General features: G+C 46.8%; 1 protein-coding gene across 1 annotated transcript in view; it reads right to left on the reverse strand.

The window, feature by feature from the left end:
- Window positions 1–7,821: 7,821 nt before the first annotated feature.
- The window catches only part of LOC111144600 (SH2 domain containing 4A), a 57,690-nt gene continuing 46,266 nt past the window's right edge, over window positions 7,822–19,245 (reverse strand). Inside the window, exons 9-10 of the mRNA XM_022498978.1 lie at window positions 8,406–8,626; window positions 7,822–7,914 (exon numbers count right to left, since the gene is read on the reverse strand). Coding sequence (XP_022354686.1) covers window positions 7,822–7,914; window positions 8,406–8,626 — 314 coding nt within the window. The remainder of the gene's footprint in view (window positions 7,915–8,405; window positions 8,627–19,245) is intronic.

Genomic DNA, 19,245 nt, shown 5'->3' on the forward strand with positions numbered 1-19,245 from the left:
GGGGGGGGGGGGGGGGGGGGGCAGGGTCAGTTTAAGTTTTACTGTGTAAACAACAAAATCACTGTTTAACCGAGATGAAATCGCTCTGGCTCAATAGGCCCTGACAGGTACCATACGCCATTCTGAAAATTAAGAAAACGGCTTCCCAGAACCTAATTTTTAAAGATTTATTTATTTATTTATTTGACAGAGATCACAAGTAGGCAGAGAGGCAGGCAGAGAGAGAGAGGAAGGGAAGCAGGTGCCCTGCTGAGCAGAGATCCCGATGCGGGGTTCAAACCCAGGACCCTGGGATCATGACCTGAGCTGAAGGCAGAGGCTTTAACCCACTGAGTCACCTAGGGGCCCCAGAACCTAATTTTAATACCTTTTGTTTCAGGGGAAAATCTTCTAATGTCATCTAATTGTATCTAATCTTATCAGTGGTCAGTGTGGTGTGGTAGTTAATCGCAAGACTCCCCCAGCCAGAGGGCCGGGGCTGAAATTCCAGCTCTTTCACTGGCATCTATACGATCTTAAGCCAGGCACTCGGCATCTCCGTATCCGTTTCCTTGTTCAGGGTATGAATGCAGTCATATCTACCATGTCCTAGGCATGTCGTTTTGGAATGTCGGTGAGGTCCAGAGCTGACAGCCAAGCCATCTTTGGTGCTAAAAAAGGTGGTTTTATTAAAGCACGGGGACAGGACCCATGGGCAGAAAGAGCTGCTGCCCCTGGATTGTGAGGGGCAACTGATTATATACTTTGGGGTTGGGGGAAGTAAAGATTAGGGAATTCCAATGAAACCTAGTGATGTACTGTATGTTGGTTAATTGAATTTAAATTAAAAAAAAAAAGGCTCACAGGATCCCAGAGGACTTGCTATTGTCAAGCCAAGGCTGTTTTTCCCTCTAGCAAGGCATTACCATTAAAGACAGCTGGGAGCTTCCTGGGGGACTGTTACACTCTGCGTGCCCCAAGGGTTTGTCAATGGGCTGCAGGTTATAAAGACATTTAATCTGCATTTCCTTCCGTCTCTGTATGCACATCCCACAGTTAGGATTCACCACCAGGTCCACACTCACAGCTGTCTGTAATGCTTCCCAGCACACCCAAACCTCCTGGGCCGAAGTGGGCTGCATATTAGAGATCATGAACCCATCACATGGGCATGGCTGTCCTTTATTTCTATCATTCTGAAAACAAGTTAAGTCTATCTGAATGAGGGTAACTAGGAATGTAAAATATAATGGATTATTTCTTCCTTAAATTCTGTGCTCAGGAATTTGATGTCAGTGACCTCCTAGGCAGCTGAGGAGCATTAGAGGTTTCTGAGGTCAGGGGCAGAGCCGGGCACCTTCTGTATGGAACGCCACTCTGCTGAAGCAGATGATGTCTTCCCAGGTGCGGAAACTGTTGAGGGGCTTGCTCAGAGGGCGGGGACAGAGAGTGGCTGGCTTCTGGCTCTCCGGTTCTCACCGCCAGCTCCGGAGGGCTTGAAGGTCCTGGGGTGGGGGTAGAGAAGGGAGTTTGGCCTCCAGCAAGTCCAGAGTCTTCTCTTGTGCCTCGATTTCCCACCGTTGTTCTGCCCTTCAGCCCACCTGAGAGTCCCCTGGTGGTGAATGAAAACACCGTGATCCAGGAACCGGGAAAGCACAGAGCAGCCTCCCTCTAGCTGCTCTGTGAGTCCCTGAGGGTGTTCCGGGGCTCTGCAGCCTCGGACGCAGCCCTCCAGCCCTCTGTTTGCCCTCTGTTTGCCCTCTGTTTGCCCTCTGTATGCCCCAGGCCTTGGACTGAAAGGCTGCCTTGAATGGGACAGGAGAGCAGGTGGGAATACTTGCCTTTTGAAAAAGATTTGACATTGTTTCCGAGAATTGCAGATCAGAGATAATGCCCTTGGGCGGTCCCTGAAAGGGTGGGTGTGTTTTACTCCCAACACCCATCAAAGAGCCGGCAACTTCGGGTGATGCATATTCCGATTAGCCTTCTATTTGAATTCAAATCTGTTTCTCCTGGCAGGACCCAGTCAGCGCTGCCAGAAACTGTGGCGACTGTGCCCGCTGCCGGGGGCAGGAAGGGGTGGGGGTAGTTTTTCAACACACAGAAAATGTCCTCTCAGCAGAGGTGCCTTTCAGAATGCCTCTGGGATACTGATCCTGTGTGTGCCCTCTGCAGTGGTCACGGTCACTCCCTGTGCCCTGTGGCTGTGTCTGCCTTGACTGCTCTTCCAAAGGAGGGCACAAGTGACAGCCTGGGGACAGAAGCAGGCATGGCCTCTGGGCTGTCTCTGCCCATCACCCAGTCACCCAGAGGCTCAGGGAGGGCCAGGCCACCTTCAGTGACCTATGCCCAAGACTCTCCAAATGTCCTTTGGTGGCTGACGGCGCGGCTAGCCTGCCCGCTACATGCAGCACCCAAGCGGGACCGGACGGGGCTTACTCCTCATGGACCTGAGCGGCAAGACCTCAGCTGGCTCCTCCCTCCTCCCCAGCTGTTAATCCCCCGCCTCCGTTTCGAACCCCACCCCAATCTGCTCCCAGACAACCCCCCTCCAACCCCAGTGTAGAAAGAACCGCAACATTCACCATCGCCTGGACAGCTACGTTGCGAAACCTCGTTTGAAACAGTTAAGAAAAATAAATAAATAAAATGGAAAACAAACAGCAAAACCCTCAAGTTACATTCAAAGGAAGGCTGAAGGGAAAATGTTTTTAAGTACTTGGTCTTTCTTCCGGTCATTAGTTCAAAGAGAGCCGGGTAGAAGTCACCCCTACAGTGTGGGGGGCTGTCCCGAACAGCAGAGTGATGGGTTTGGGAAGCCCTGTCCAGAGCTCCACCACACCACCCAGAGCTCCTGCACGAGATAAGGTACAGCACGTGCTGTTCGGTGTGGTTGTTGAGGGGCCTTGTGGTGTTGCCTACCAGCATCTTGACCCAGCTGGAAGGAACATCCTTTTAGCTGAAGGAAAAGAAAAGCTGATTTAGACTGACCGGAGAGCAGGGGCTAAACGCCCCCTCCCCCACATAAGTCTGGGTTAGCACTGGCAGGAGCTAACCTATTTGGGAGACAATGCATTTAATCCCAGAGGGATTTGGGTTTGTGGTAAATCCTCTGGTCAAAAAGGCAGGTGAATACTTGGGGATTTGTGATCAGGAATTCCTGAACAACTGAATCAATTTGTCAATGACCAATTTTGGGTAAAGACGGGTCACTGCTAACTTTGGGGTTGTCAAAATTCGACATTAAGAGAATGCCCTCTCTCTGCCATTTCTAATCCAGACTAAGGTAGCCGTCTCTCTGCAAGCCATTCCAACTGGCTAATCTACTGTGTGATTCCCTAGTATAACCCTTACTCAACAAGCTTCCCTTCCCCCCTGAAGATTTCATCCCAGAAGCTCTAGCAAATGGGCCATTGGCATGCACAGCCCATGGGTTATACAAGCTGAGCTCATGATGGGAGCACAGAGTGCACGAATCCTGGCTTTGTTGGACCCAAGAGACTTTATGTGTTTCTTTTCTAAGCCTTGGAATCCAATGGGTGACTTGAGTCTCTCCTGTTTGAGAGCTGAAGCTCAGACAAGCTTAGTATTGTTCTTTTAAGATTCCACACAGCTAGAGGGCACCTGGGTGGCTCAGTCAGTTAAACGTCTGCCTTCAGCTCCAGTCATGATCCTGGGGTCCTGGGATGGAACCCTGCGTGGATAACCTTGCTCAGCGGGGAATCTGCTTCTCCGTCTCCCTCTGACTCGTGCTCTCTCTCTCTCTCTCTCAAATGAATAAATAAATAACCTTTTTAAAAAAATAACTACACTGCTGGTTAGTGATATAGCCAGGATCCAACCCCAGACCTGCTAGACTTTCTACTATGCTGAGCTCACTCGTGACCCAACAGTGTGTTTTTACCACACAATAAAAAGCACTATTGTCCTGTCAGGCTCCGGAGCATTTTCAATCTGGGGCAGCGGTAGGAAGCGTGAGGATGAGGCAGAGGACAGAAGGAAGCATGGCAAGTGCACTGGAAATAGAACGCTCACGTCCACAGTGGGGGCAGTGAGAGAAGAAATAACACGGCAGGATGTCGAGTCTGTGATGCGGAAGGGAAGGCGATGAGAAGCTCTCAGAGAATGCGGCAGAAAGGGAGGGAGAGAGGAAAAGGATGGGGAGGAGATCACACAAATGGAAAGCAGAGGGGAGATGTGCAACTCGGATTTGTGGCCACTCCTGAGGAAGGGAAAGCGCAAGTTGTCGTGATGAAGTTCTAGAACCTAGGTGAGGTTCGGTGGGGTGAGGTCCCGAGCCGATGACCAAGAGAGAATTCTTGAGACATCTTTGGAGCAAAAATGGTGGTTTATTAAAGTACGGGGACAGGACCCGTGGGCAGGAAGAGCTGCTGCCCCGGGTTGTGAGAGGTGGCAGGTTATGTACCACGCAGTTGGGGGAAGGTGAGGGAAAGGGAGGTTTCAACGGAGCTTTCGTATGCTAAAGAGGGCCTACAAGGTGCCAGGATATGGGAGGTCTTGCGGTTTGATCAAGGTTGTCTTTCCTTTTCAGCAAGCCATTAATATCAAGATAGTTGGGAGATTCCTAAAGAATGTCACATTTGTCCCACCCAGGAGTGGTGGGGGTGAGGGGGAGATTGTGAGGTGTCAGCCTTTTGCTTTGTCCTCAGCCAGCCTTCTGCTCCCTCATCAGTGGGACAGGTGTCTTCTTTAAAGACGCAATTGTAGAGACTTGCCTTCTGAAAGAGAGACCCCCAGGGTGCAGTGTGAACATTCTTACCACACTCTGGGCAAGAAGGAAAGCCCAGAGGCTGTATCTAATAGTTGAGCTAGGATGAGAATTCAGGCTTCCTCAACCCCATTTGCTTTTAATCACTTTCTGAATTCTGTACCCTTTTCCCTCCCTAAGAATTTCAGGTAGCACTGCTGGCCGTCGTATCATCAAACAGTACAGAACTCAGATCTGCTCCCCCTTGTTAATTCAGTCAGGTCTTTTCCCGCTTACTAAGTCATCCCACAGTAGGATGTTACTTAGTGTCATTACGTCTGGATAGGACTGTACTTACTTCCTCCAAAATCGTCTTAGGCAGAGGGAATCATAAGTCTTCATAACGATGAGTGACTATAGGGTACTTTTCTATTTATTTCAGAACTTAAGATTTCAGAACTGGATGAAATTAATAAAAATCAGCTAGTAAAAGCACCTTCTTTTAATTAAAATAGAACTACCATGTGACCCAGCAACTCTTCTTTCCAAAGAAAACGGAAATACCAATTCAAAGAGATACATGCACCCCTAGGTCCACTGCAGCATTTCTTACAGTAGCCAAGATGACAGAAGCCACCTCAGTGTCCATCAGTAGATGAGCGGATAGAAAGAGGCGGTGTGTGTACACGATAGAATATTACTCGGCCATAGAAAAGAATGAGGTCTTGCCATTTGCAACACAGATGGACCTTGATGGCGTTATGCTAAGTGAGATAAGTCAAAGAGAGGCAAATACCCTATGGTTTCACTTACATGTGCAATCAGAACAATAAATGGATGCGGAGAATGGATTGGTGATTGCCAGAGGGAAGGAGGGTTGGGGTGGGGGGCTACGTGGGTGACGGGAGTGAAGAGGTACAGACTTACAGTTACAAAATCAATAAGTCATGGGTATGTACAGCGTGATAACTACGGTGGATAACGCTAGAATGCATATTCGAAAGTTGCTAAGAGAGTAGAGCTTAAAAGTTATCACAAGAAAAAAAATCTCGTGACTTTGTAAGGTGGTGCGTGATCATTTGACTTAAAATGGTGATCATTTGACAGTCAGTTCACACGTCAAGTCGTTATGTTGTACCTGAAACTAAGGTTAAATGTCAAGGACATCTCAATTAGAGGAAAATACCTTTTTTATTAGAAGTGAAAACCTCAGCTCAGAGAGGGAATGGTGGGAAGATGTGGGTCCTGTTGGGTCTCTGCAATTCTAAAATGTCATGGCTGTTGAATCACAGTTAGAAATGACAGCTGAACACAGGTCCTCTTGGACAAATGTCTCATTGACAGGTGTCTTTCAGACTACAGAAACACAAGGGGTATTTCAGGAATCACTTCACCATGATGGGTGTTTAAAAACTTTCTCATGAAAGCACACACGCGCACCCATACACACTCCCACATACATACGTACACCGCCCTCTTCTCCTGTTACGTTTTACACAGCCTGCGAGGGCTACACAACCAGCAACCTCGTGAACAAACTGCCACAATGTCTGCTTCCTTTGAAAAACAGCTGTGGCAGGGAGTAGGCCGGGGTACAAGAGAGCCTCCACCTTCCCAGAAGACGATTCTGGGGTTCACAGCACCCTGGGTCACTGCCCACAGGCGACCCCCTGGCTGGGCCGGCCCGAGAGCTGCTGGGGGTTGGCGGTGCAGACGCAGAGGGCATAGGATTCCTGACCGAGCAAACCTGCATCCCAGAGCGGAACAGAGCCGGTGGGAGCTTACTCTTCTCTCCCCTCTTCCTTTATTCTCAGGAGGGCCGGCTGTGCAGCCACAAACGGTATGTAGCACCCATCAGGTTCTGTAAGGATCCTCTGTGTGAGTTTCTGAGGGTCGCTGTAACAAATTACCATAAACTCAGTGGCTTAAGACAACAGTCATTTATTCTCTTACAGATCTGGAGGCTCGAGGTCTGAAACCAAGGTGTCAGCAAGGCCACATGCCCCTCTAAGACTCCAGGGAGGATCCTGGCTTGTGAGGGAGGCCTGCACGCCTTGGCTTTCCCTGGCTTGAAGCCGCATCACCTGTCTCTGCCTCTGTGGTCCCAAGGCCGCCTCGCCCCTGTGGGTCTCTGGCTCCCAATCCCGCTCTCCTCGTTAAGGAGGCCAGATGCTGGAGGAGCTCATCTTCACTTGATCACATCGGCAAAGACCCTATTCCCAGCTAAGGTCACATTCGCAGGTACCAGGGTTGGGGACTTCAGCCTGTCTTCCCGGGGACACCATCCATCCCAGAACAAGGTGGGCATAGGTGGGAACCTATGGGGGTTAGATGGCTTCTGAGTCCGGTAGGACCCTTTACAGGTGTCCTGTGCTGGGGCGTGAGCACTGATGGAGAGCACCTCGGGTGTGCGCGGCTTCACCTCGTGGTGCGCTCCCGGACCGAGCCAGAGTACACAAGGCGAGCACTGTCCCGCTCTCCAGAACGAGGAAACTCGAAAACGTGCTCACTCCCCTAGAGTCCGCAGTATTTCCTGATGCGTGAAGCCTCTCCTCCTACAGTTTTAACTCCTCATTCAATTTGCATTCCCAACTTTTGTTTTTCTATGTCTCTTCCTTACATCCTGGCTCCAACATGCATGATAAATGAAGTGTGTTTGCAGACCACCCGTGAAGGCTCTTCTGCCAGCTCCCCAAAGCCAACATGGAACTTAATATAAACACAGTCCTGAGACATTTCGAAATGATGCAAAGAGGGAACGTAGAGGTCATAAAACAGTTCACGGGAGGTATTGGTTTTTGAAGTATGTCTTAATTCCTAAGAGGTTTCAATTTCTCCTTTGTTCATTTTATATACATCATTAAGGTTGTATCCTTCACGTTAGGTAGTTGCTGAAATTGGGGATCGTCTCCCTTTACTTTCGGAGCGAATATGATGCAGAGGTAATTTTCTCTTAACGTTAAACTCCAGCATCTGCACAGGAGAGAGATTTCCACGGGGCTCCAAGGACACTTGCCCGTTGGTCAGTGCTGGCTCTGCTGCAGGCTGACTTTGGCCTCACACGCACAGGTCTGAGCAGTATTAACCCAGAGGAAAGCCCAGCTGGAGGGCGCAGGACACCACGGGGGACGCTGTCACTCGAAGAGCTCCAGGTAATCCGGCGGCTCGCCCTGCTGACCACAGGGGTAGAGGAGGAGCTCCTTCCCCAGGGAGGTTATGGGCTCCACCTGTGAATCAGAAGGCAGAGATCAGGCTGTGCTGTGGTGGGCAGGTTGTCGAGACAGTAGAAATAAGAAGGTCATGCCCTTCCCTGCCTCCTCGGAGCACACAACTTCCTATTTGCCCTTGATTTACATGAAGCTTTATCAGTTTATGGCAATCTTAGAAGAGATTTTCTCATCTGCAAATTGCCACGTACCCTCTTTCCCTCCCAGGCTTGAGTTCTCACTAAGTGTGGCCTCAGTTGCGATCAGCGTGTGCACAGGCTTTTAGCATCTCCTCCATTCTCGGCCCCAGTGCATTCTCCCTGAGTATCCGAGGAAGAACTAGGTTCAACGATAAAGGAATTGTAATTAAGAGTCCTGATTATCCGGAAGAATTATCAGACACTAATCCCCCATTACTCGTCTCAATCTCTTTTCTTATAGTTGCCTTTCACTGCTAGAGCTGCTGTGGGACAACAATTCACAGAGCAAGTCAAGCCTGTACACCGGGTCACCTTGTGGTAGTCCACCAGCGCGGCCAGGGTGGCGTGCTGTAGCCGGTCCACGCCCAGGAAGCTGTAGGAGTCCGTGGAGGCGTCTATGAGGAAATGCTTACAGCCATCCTCGGACAGATAGGACAGGGCGTAGCCTTTGATCCTTTCACTGATGCGGACCAGAAAACTGCCCGGCATGCAAGCGCTCAGAAGCTCATTCGCTCTCTTTAATGTCAGGATCCCTGCAGGACAGAAAAGCAGGTATTTTAGCCAAATCATTTCCAGAACTGTCTTCAGTTAATATAGCTGCATGCATAAAGTTTAGGAAAAAGTAAGAGCAACTTCAAGTCCATTTTGGACTTCTTAAGAATATACTACAGTATCACTCATCTCCTGGCATTCAGTAACTGGGCGAGCAGGGCGGCTGACAGCGGCCAATGGGTAACATAAATGAGAGCGTCAAGATTTAGCCTTCGGAATACGTTCCCGCCTACGCCCCCCGTTATACCACCGCGGGTGTTAGGCGGCTTCTGGGTCTGGCAGGACCCTTTATAGGTGTCCTGGAAGCATTCCATCTGGAAGGGGACGGGAAGGCGTCTTCCTCAGTTTATTTCTGGGGACTCTGTGGCCTGGAGCATCTTCCTATATGGTCTTAGACGGTGGTTCTCCACCAGGACAACGTATGGAAATATCTGAGAGACATTTTTGGTTGTCACGGGCAGAGGCGGCGACGGGCTCCCAGAGAGGCCAGGGATGCTGCTAAACATCCGACAGCGCACGGGCAGCTTCACCTATGAAGAATCCTCTGACCCAAACATCAGTTGTGCTGAGCCGAGGGGCCTGGTCTAGGAGTCAGCAAGTTAATAACAGAACCGGGAGGGACCCAGGTCTACAAGTCTTTCTACTTGGGTTACTCTCTACTGGGTTATACTCCTAAGTGATGCTTCAGTGGCATTTAAAGGAATAAAAATATGTACACGTATGTATATATGGATATACATGTGCTCATATATTTATGTCTTCATATATGTTTGTCTTCATATATATTCAAGATGAAACTCTTCATTTACATGAAGTTTTGTGTATGTGTGTGTGTGTGTGTGTGTGTGGATACACACTTTAGAAGCCTCATGAATTCACACTAATTCAGACCAGCCTTTCCCCCCAACTAGTCCAAACTCATGAGGTTTCACTCCTATTCCCAATTTCCCTTCTTAGTCCTGTTGCAGTTCATCAGATGAATCAGTGACATGGTGAGACCTGCAGAGAGTGCGCCAACACATCTCGGAGAGATGGTGAAGTCATTCACTTAATCAGCGGGTTCGGATCTGGGAGGAGGAGCAGAATTCTCCCCGTGATCCCTTTCACCACGGCAGATAGAAGCTCTTACTTCTGTTTCAGGGTTAGCTCCATGCTGATACTCTGTATCTTAGTAAAAGAACCTCATGGTGAAAAGGCAATGGATGGACCATTATAGCCCTTTAGTCTTGTTATTAGTAAAGTTAATTGAGAATTGAACCCTAATTATCCAGAGTATGACATCAGATGAAAGCATCGCTGCTTTCTGGGGCACCTGGGTAATGTAGTCAGTTGAGCATCTGATTCTTGATCTCGGCTCAGGTCGTGATTTCAGGATCACGAGATCAAGCCCCACATTGGGCTCTGTGTTTAGTGTGGAGTTTGCTTAAGATTCTCTCTCCCTCTCCCCTTCCCCCCTGCTCTCATACCTGCTCTCCCTCTCTCTCTCAATACATTTTTTAAAAAAAATCTCTATTTTCTTTTTTCTAAGTAGACCTTTAATAAAGAGGGGATTAAAAAAATCACCCACTCTCTCCTAGCCAAGACCTACCAACCAGCTCCTCTGTCTTCTCTTCTCCCATGTACATTTCAGGAGGCCCCAGGGCTGGCACCTCAAACCCAACTCTGTGTAGCTCAATTCCAGTGAAACACAGGGATGAGAACTGGGGGTGTTGCACAGATAGGGAATGCCCCTGAAACAAAAGAGCCATGGCCTCTCTTCTAGGGCCTCCAGGTCTACCGATCCAAGCCCAGCAAGGTTACCATGATGCTCATGCATTAGCTCCATCACCACCTGCTACCTTTCTGCCCTTTCCCTGATGAGACTCGAGCCAGTGGAAACTGCAGGCACCGCTGGCAGTGAGTGAGCCTCGTGGGTCAGCTGCTGTACCGTCCACTTCAGGTGCTCAAATGATGCCCATCTAAGATCCAACAGATACGGACCGCTGCTTCTGTTGGCCCATTTTACCTTTCTAATCACACCTGACCCTATTGATAAATGACAGATGACAACCATAATCTGAAGCAAGGCAGCAGGTAAGCAGCCTACCCAGGGACTAAACGTGACTGAAGTTTCAAGACTCTGCATTTGTCTATAAAGACAGGGATATTTTTCACTGACACTGAAAACTGCCCTTCAGAGGTGAGTGAAGGAGCAGCAGCATTCTGGAAGAAAGATTTCTCTCTTCTTCCAGACTTACCGACAGCCTAACTCTGAAATTCCAAGTTACTTCAACAGATGGGGTAGATATTATAACCTTAGCATGTTATCCAGATGGATTTAGATTCCCAAAACGAAAGCTATTCTGGAAAATTATAACCGAACCTGGGTTGTTAGGTTAAATTCTTCCTAAAATCAGATCAGACAGTAGCTGTAAATCAAACTTCCCGAAAGCATCTCAAACTGTAATATTACCCATTCCCCATAGATCTGGGCACTGTGTAATTTCCAGAGACACCAGAACACAATAAAATGATTTTGTGGCAAATCATAAGTCCTAATGGAGGCTCGAATACCGTGGTTCTGAGGTTCAGAGGTGAAGTGCTGTGGAAACCACGCTTCGCTCTTTCTGCTTTACAACAGGATTATCATTCCTGAAGAGAACGTCGTCTGGCTCATCTGATACTTGTCCACGCACAACCGTGATTCCACGAAGGCAGGGAGGCTACGATTGGTGCCAAGCAGGGAGCTTTGTCCGCCTGCGAAGAGAGTTCTCGACCGCAAAGCCAAAATCTAGTGTCAAGTACTAATGGCTGCGGACTTGAGCAGTCTCCTTAGCCGGGTGCGTGACTCTAGAATTCTGAAGCAGTGGCCTTCATCCTCCCCCTAAAGGCAGTGACGCCTCCAGGCAACTTCCCTCTGACCAGCTCTCTTCACGCATATTGTAAGAACCAAGCCTCTGTGAGTTCACAGGAGGATTTCCGTGCCAGCGATGAAGGGTAAATAAAAAGTTTCCTTTGACTTCATTTCATTTCAATTACTTTGAAAAGACAGATCTTCCCCCAGCACTGCTCCGTTTGAATCTGGGCAGGGGGTGCCAGAACCATCCCAGTCCAGAAGAAAGCAGGTGTCGCTGCACGAGTTCTTACCGGGCAGCTTCTGACTCTTGAAGAGCCTGGACAGAGCTGCCTACCACCCCTGAGAGCCTGAGCACCCAGCCTGGAGGTTCCCAACAGCAGGAGCTGGGAGGGAGCAGACAGAAATGTCCCATTCCTTTCTCTGTGTGATGCCAGGGCACACTCGAGGACTGTGCTATTCAACACACTTCTGTGGCAATGCAATGCCTGAGCTGGCCCTCCGGTACTGAGGACCTGAAATGTAGCTAGTATGATAGAGGGACTCAACCCTTAATTTCATTTAATTTTAATTAATTTTGGTGTAAAGAGCCACATATGTGGCGTGGCTGCCGTGTTGGACAGCAGAGCTTTAAACCCCACTGCAGTGAAGGGAGAGCTGCATGATAGGCTCTATGTTTTCCACAAAAGAGGGTGTATAGATCCCGAGACTTGAAATAACTCAGAAACCCTACCATGGCCCTTGTTGGAGATCCACCTGGCAGCAACCACCTTACAGAAGGAGGACAGGTCAGTGGGATGCCCTTCCCCACAGCCTCCTTCTGGAAAATGCCTACACATTCTGTAAGATGCAACTTAATAGCATGAAGCTTTCTGACTTCTCCCTGAGCAGCAAGTCAAGGTTTCTCTGCACCTGCTGAGCACCTGTTCCCACCTCCACCTGAGACTCCCCTGGTCTATCCAGGGTCCCCCCCGGTTCTCCCTCCCTCCTACCATGTACTATCCACAGCTCCATTGGAGTACTCACAGCACATTCTACTGTCTCTCCCTGCCCCACATCCTTGTGATCTCCTAGAGGCCAACCACCACATCTTATTTTCACTCTCAGCACCTACCACTTACAAGATGCCCAGAAAAGGTCTAATGAGTAATTCTGTCTTATAATCAGGCCAGAAACTTTCTTCTCTGGGATGCTTCTATGCAGCCATTGCCTCGAGTCTGATCACTTATGGACAGGGACAAGGGATGCATTTCAGGTTTTTCTGAAGCACTACTAATTTTGTTCATACATATGTAGGGCCTGTGTCCAGAGTCTGGAAAATGTGTTTAAAAACCAAATGGAAGGTAACCAAATAATAGTAGCATACAGAGTCCTTCATGTCTGCCTGGCACTCCTCAAATGGCACCTTAATCCTCAAAGCAGCCTGACAAACAGGCACTGTTCCTTCTCTCAAATCTCAGATGAGCAAAACCTGCATCAGAGAGAGTTCCTAATGTGCTGCAGGTCATGTGGTTAGGCCAGGGGACGCACTGGTCTTGCACCCGGGCAGTCTGACTACAGAGTCCAGGCTCTCACCCAACGAGAATATTCCCCTGAGCTAGCAGTTCACATCACTCAACGTGCCTTCATGGGTTCTTTCACTTAATTCCCAAACAACTCAAAACAAACAGAACTGGTATTATTACCATCACCATACAAATGGGAAAATGGAAGGAGAATAGGTATATGCCCAGGGTTATAGGATTATTTAGTGATGGTTTCAGGTCTCTTGTCTCTCTCTCAAGTATTTTGCTTTTTAACCCCCACCCGAGCTCATGAAATTTTCCTGAAATTGGCTGAAAAAAACTATGAATATTTATTTCACGAAGAGGTGTTCATTTCTAAGCTGGGCAACATAGAGTCGGGGGGCCCTGGGGGAGAAAGAGAATCCTCAAGCATACTCCCAGTTGAGTGTAGAGCCTGATGTAGGGCTCAATTCTAGGACCCCAAGATCATGACATGAGCTGAGATCATGACCTGAGATGAAATCAAGAGTTGGATGCTCGACCAGCTGAGCCACCCAGGTGCCCCTGGACCCAAGCAACGTAAGAAGATGCATTTGTCGTGAAGACTTACGTACAGTCACTTGGATATAGAATTGAGGCATTAGTGACTTCTGCCACCTTCCCTAAGCTCAGGATTCCTGTTGCCAGGGACTGAAAAGCCCCAGAACATGGCAGGCTTCAGCATTCCCCTTGACCCACGTCGGGTCTGCTGAGAGCTGCCTCGGGGGTACCCTTCCAGAGCTCTGCCAAGAAGCTCTCATTCCTTCTTTTGTCACCTGTCCTGATTCTCTGCTTCTTGGGCTGCCCAGAATACCCTGCAGGGAGGAGATGGCACGAAGATAACTTTCATGAAGGAACTCATCTCTGCTGTTAAGGTGACCTCAAAGTCCCACACTGCAAAGTGCCTAGATTAGGGGTGAATAAAAGAAAAAACTGAGTTTTAGAAGAACTTCTTCCCAAGGAGCAACCGTGCCAAATGCAAACTGCACACGTTATCCGCAGGAGGTCTTCATCTTGGATGAGAGCTCTATATTTTCCCACTGTAGCGCCCTTCTACTTTATGCTTTCTTTAACCCGGTCAGTATTTAAAGGAAGTACTTTTGAAGGGGCTCTGGGACCGGCTCTAGATCCTCTATCTAGAGGGAGATACACTGTGATACCAAGCTCTCACCCTTCAGGTCTCGGGCCCCTTGGGATAAGGAAGACTAGGGCTCTCAAAATATTATTCTGAATGTTTCCATAGTAATTCAAGAATTAAAATCACATCATTTGTTCTTTTTTCATTACCATAATGGCTAATACTGATTAATTAGGGCTTCCTTTGTGTCACATTTAGTGCTAAGTACTTCACATATAGTAACTCGTGAGTCTTTCAAATGACTCTGTGAGACAGGTAATGTCGGTGTCTGCATTATGCCGATGAGAGACAGAAGTTCCAAACTCATGTGACCTGCCTAAGGCCACACAGCTTGTTGGTGGAGGCTGGGAGTTGGTCCCAGAGACGTGCTCTTAACCACTACACTCTACAGCCTCCTTTGCCAACATAAAGGAGTGTCCAAATTTTACACTCAGACCATGCAAGGACAAAGAAAACTCTGGTGATGAAAGCACAGATTAAAAGTTCTTCTCTAAATATCAAAATCCCTCTTTCCATAAAAAATCTGAAGTCGAACCCCCAAAGCAGGTCACTCTCTTTTGTCCCTCACCCACCCAGGCTCCCTTTCCCTTGCCTGCAAGGTCCTTTTAGGTCTTGCAGGTCATGTGGTTAGGCCAGGGGACGCAGCATAAACTACAAGACTCGAGCCCGGGGCACCAGTAATGGCAATCATGGGGCTCCCAGGCACATGTGGGCCATGACACTCAGTGACTGGCAGCATTAGGGGGAAGACCCAAGTGCATCCACTGAAAAACTCAAGTAAGCAAGGCCTTTGGGGTTAATGGACTATTCCCAACATTAGTGCAAATACATACATTTTTGCAGCCAGTTTGCTGCACTGGGTAGTTTATTGGAAAAGTCAGAGTCCTCCCAAAACCCCCCCACAATAATGCACAGTATGTGCTGCAGAAAAGCTAGCTCTTTTCAAGATTGAACAGACGGACGCAGCTTTACCCTCTTCATGTTTCCTCTTCAGTTACTCTGGCCATCTGAACTAATACCAGGCAGTCAGATGGGAGAACCCCAGAGAATAATTCAAAGTGCTTTGATGCTTAGCATCAATGAAGGCTTCATGCCAAAATGCAGGTGAAGTCCCAGGGCTTGGGTCTAATGCTGGGCCGGTCCCTCTTCAGGGTGGGACAGTGACTGCCAGGGGAGGCACTTGTGGTGGTCCTTCCCTGCCACACGCAGATATGACAGATTCTTGCTGCTGGCCACAGCCTACCCCACTCCACCAAGTATATGAATCATATATGTCAATGAGACAGGATGTGCTTAGTAAAGACGGAAGCTTGAAAGTGTCTCTGGGAGAGGGGAGCGGAAGTCTGATGGCCCCACAATGAAGAAATCACCGCTTCTCAGCAAAATAGTTGAAGGGCACATTGTCACTTATGAGTGCTGATTCCCAGGTTCATTAAGGTTTTAGCCTGAAAGAAATCTTGGGCGGGCTCCGTGAGACTATCTGTGGGATCCCTCCCATTGTGGGCACGCAGACCCAGGGACTGTGGGGCAGGGGCTGTGGGCTGGCACGTGCCTGAGGAGTGGGACGCAGGACTCTACCTGGATGCTTGGCTCTGGGGACCTGGAGTCCCAGGGAGCAGATGCAGTCAGAGAAACGGATGGGACTTGCTCTCCAAGCAGAAGGGAACTTTGGAGGCATGTGTCAAAAATGGAAGCAATCAAAATAGCTGCAGTGTGAATTGTACTGAAATCCCACAGATGTGAAAGGGATTTGCTTTTTAAGTAGCTTAAAATATTGGGACTAAAGCACTGAGAGGCAGGTTCAATTATAAACCATGACAGCAAAAGACATCCATCCACAAGAAACTGATCAGGATGGAAACATCTCACCAGCAGGCTAATTATATCCATATTTGAATAAGGACGTGTGCGTTGCATTTCAGAGGCATAATGATCAGCTCTTGATGCATAAGCAAATATATGAATTCTCTAACAGAAGCAGTCAGAAAATTCCTAAATCAGAAATTTGTTTATACACTTATTGTTAGCCTTCCCCCACCTTCCTACTCCCAGTCCCTGCTGAATTCTGAGCTCCTGAACACTGTCGCATATTAACAGGAGACGGGATATGCCAATGGAGAGAATGAAGAGAGGAGTCTGGGGGTTTCTGAACAGACTTTCAAACTTCAGTTTTATTTATTTGTTGACCCTCTCCTTGAAGAGGAGTTAGTCAGTGAGTATAGCTAATTATATATCTACACACTTTGGATACTCAGAATCAGGAACCAGAATAAATAAAATGACTTTGCAGGATGTTACATTTACTCAGGAGGGCTCTCCAACACTAATCTCCAACTTTATAAACATTCTAGACCATAGTGTGTGTCTTAAAGACTGCTATAATGTGGTGACCAGATGCAAGAAGAAAATGAATAAAAGCAAGGACAGTATTTCAGGGTCAAGACAGTCCAACAGGATGAGAGGAGGGTGATAAAGAGGAAACAAAACCAAACAGAGCTGATTACAGTATTCAGAAGATTTTAAATCTAGAAAATAAAATATTATTTTAGCAAATCTAGGAGTCATTCCCATCTTGCCACACCTTTCCTCCCAACCCCACGCTCAACCTCAACTGGCAATATTCTGCTCAACTTTTCCAAGCAACTTTACTCCCTGTTTTGCCAGTTTTCCTTCTGTCCTTCCAAATTCCTGTTGCCTTCTGGGGTGACCTCCTGGGTTCTGGGATTTTTAAGGACAGACCCTAAATAAATACTTATCAAATAGCATAGGACAGGTTAGTAGTAATTAAGATCTATTTTACTGAAATCCTGCTTATCCCTCATATATGATGCTGTTACAGCAATATTTTGTGGCAAGATTAGGATTATAATGAAGAGAAAGGCAGAGAGAACAGGAATGGCACATTCACTTTTAAGCTCTTCAGTTCTGGTTAGCCATGATAACAGAAACACTACGTGTCAGGCACTGTTCTAAGTATGTTACATATATTAGATGATACACTTTAAAAAAAAAACTACTCTCCAGTGTAGATATTATTAAGCCCATTTTAAAGAGGAGAAGAACATAACTCAAACCTAGGTGATCTGGTCTTGGAGTGTTGTGCCAAGCCTGCACTATACAGTTGACCCTCAAACAACACAGGTTTGAACTGCATACGTCCACTTATATGTGGATTTTTTTCGATAAATGTGGTACTATAAATGTATTTTCTCTCTCTTATGACTTTTTAAATAATGCTTTCTTTTCTCTATTAAAAGATTACAGTACATGATAGATATAACATACAAGATATGCGTTAATCAACTGTTTATATGATCAGTAAGTCTTTGGTCAACAGTAGTCAGTTCATAGCTAAGTTTCTGGGAAGTCCAGATTTATCTGTGGATTTTCAACTGTACAAGGGGCTGGCACCCCAATCCCTGCATTGTTCAAGGGCCAACTGCACTATCTTTCCATGCTAAGAGCTAAGAAAACTCTGTGCTTCTTGGACTTCGCATTTTTTAAAACTCAGCTTGAGATATAATTTATATACAATAAAATTCACCAATTTTAAGTATGCAAATGATTGATTTTGACAAATGTATATAGTTAGGTAACCATTACCACAAAATATATAGATTCCATTTCTATTACTCTAAACTCTTGCAGCCTTGGGGCATTGTATGGGGATGGGGCAAAACTTATGCTGAATGAAGTTTCCTTGACACTTTTACTTCACCACTGACTGTGAGATTTAGTGAACTCATTCATGTATTGGAGAAACAAATCTCTGTGGTATTACTGTTGACTGATTTAAATTTCCAACTTATATAAAAAGCATGGGTGTTCCCACTTGTATTAGTGCTCAGATATGCTGTGACTTAGAAGTTAAGTAGATCTGGCTCTGAAAATTGCCACTGATGGTAGAAGCCTGAAAAGAACTTAACATCTTAGTTCCTAGGTTCTTACTCTATAAAGTGGGAATAAAATTTACTTCCTTTAAAGTGCTCAGTGTAATGCTTGGAACATATTAGACCCTCAAAAAATTACAGCTCCAACAGAATATAATCTGTATCTTATAACATACTGCATCACAGGTAAAACGAATGAGCCAAAGAAAAATCTAGATGATATAATGTTGGGAGAAAACTCAAGCTGCAGAAAAATACCTATAACATGATACCATGTAAATATTAAACACAATATTGCATGTTTTACAGAAGCATATATATGTGTATAAATATATGTTTTATATATATCTTAATATAGTTTATAAAAATGCACGCACATATACATATATAATGAAAGTATAAAAATATGGATGAAAAGGATAACTTCAAAGAGTGATTTACCTATGGGAGAGAAGTAAATAAATAGAGTCAGTAAGGGAGTAAAAGAGAGGGCCTTAATTCTTTCAGGCTTTATTTCTTAATAAGAGAAACAGATATGAGGTAAATATGGCTTCTAACATTCATTGTATCCTAGAAAGTAGATACAACATTTATTACATCATTGGTGTTACTTACAGTTTTCTTTGTTTGTTTGAAATATTTCCTAATAAAAAAAAAGTAATTTTTGAATGAGGGAAGGGAGAAAAATCCTCCGTAATATGGGTGGGCCTCATCCAATCAGTTGAAGACATCAAAAGAGCAAAGACCTTCCCTGAGGAAGAAGGGATTCTGCCAGTGGACTTTGGACTTAAGCTGCCAGTCTTCCCTGAGTCTCCAGCCTGTTAGTCTACCCAGCAGATTTGGGGGGCCCATCAAGCCTCCAATCAGGTGAGCCAGCTCCTTAAGACGTTGGCCATAGAGGGATCTTCAGGAAGAACAACTGCAAAGGCCCTAAGAAAGGGGTGAGTGTGGTGTGTTAGGGACAGACGGGAAACATGTGGTGGAAAGTCATGATCAAGGCAGGGTTCTGTGAGGAACATGGTTTGAGATGGAGCTGGAGTGATATTCAGATCAAGCGTGAAAGTTGAGACCCCATGGCCTCTGTGGGAAAAGCTAGAAGAGCAGGAGCAGAAGTGGGGAGACTACATATCTACATGTGCTTGAGATCATCAAAAGATGCTCACAAAGTAGAGTTCAGTACTGCATTTCCGGATCT

Source organism: Enhydra lutris, unplaced genomic scaffold (genome assembly GCF_002288905.1).
Source record: "Enhydra lutris kenyoni isolate GAN:26980312 unplaced genomic scaffold, ASM228890v2 scaffoldscaffold11, whole genome shotgun sequence".
NCBI classification, from domain to species: domain Eukaryota; kingdom Metazoa; phylum Chordata; class Mammalia; order Carnivora; family Mustelidae; genus Enhydra; species Enhydra lutris.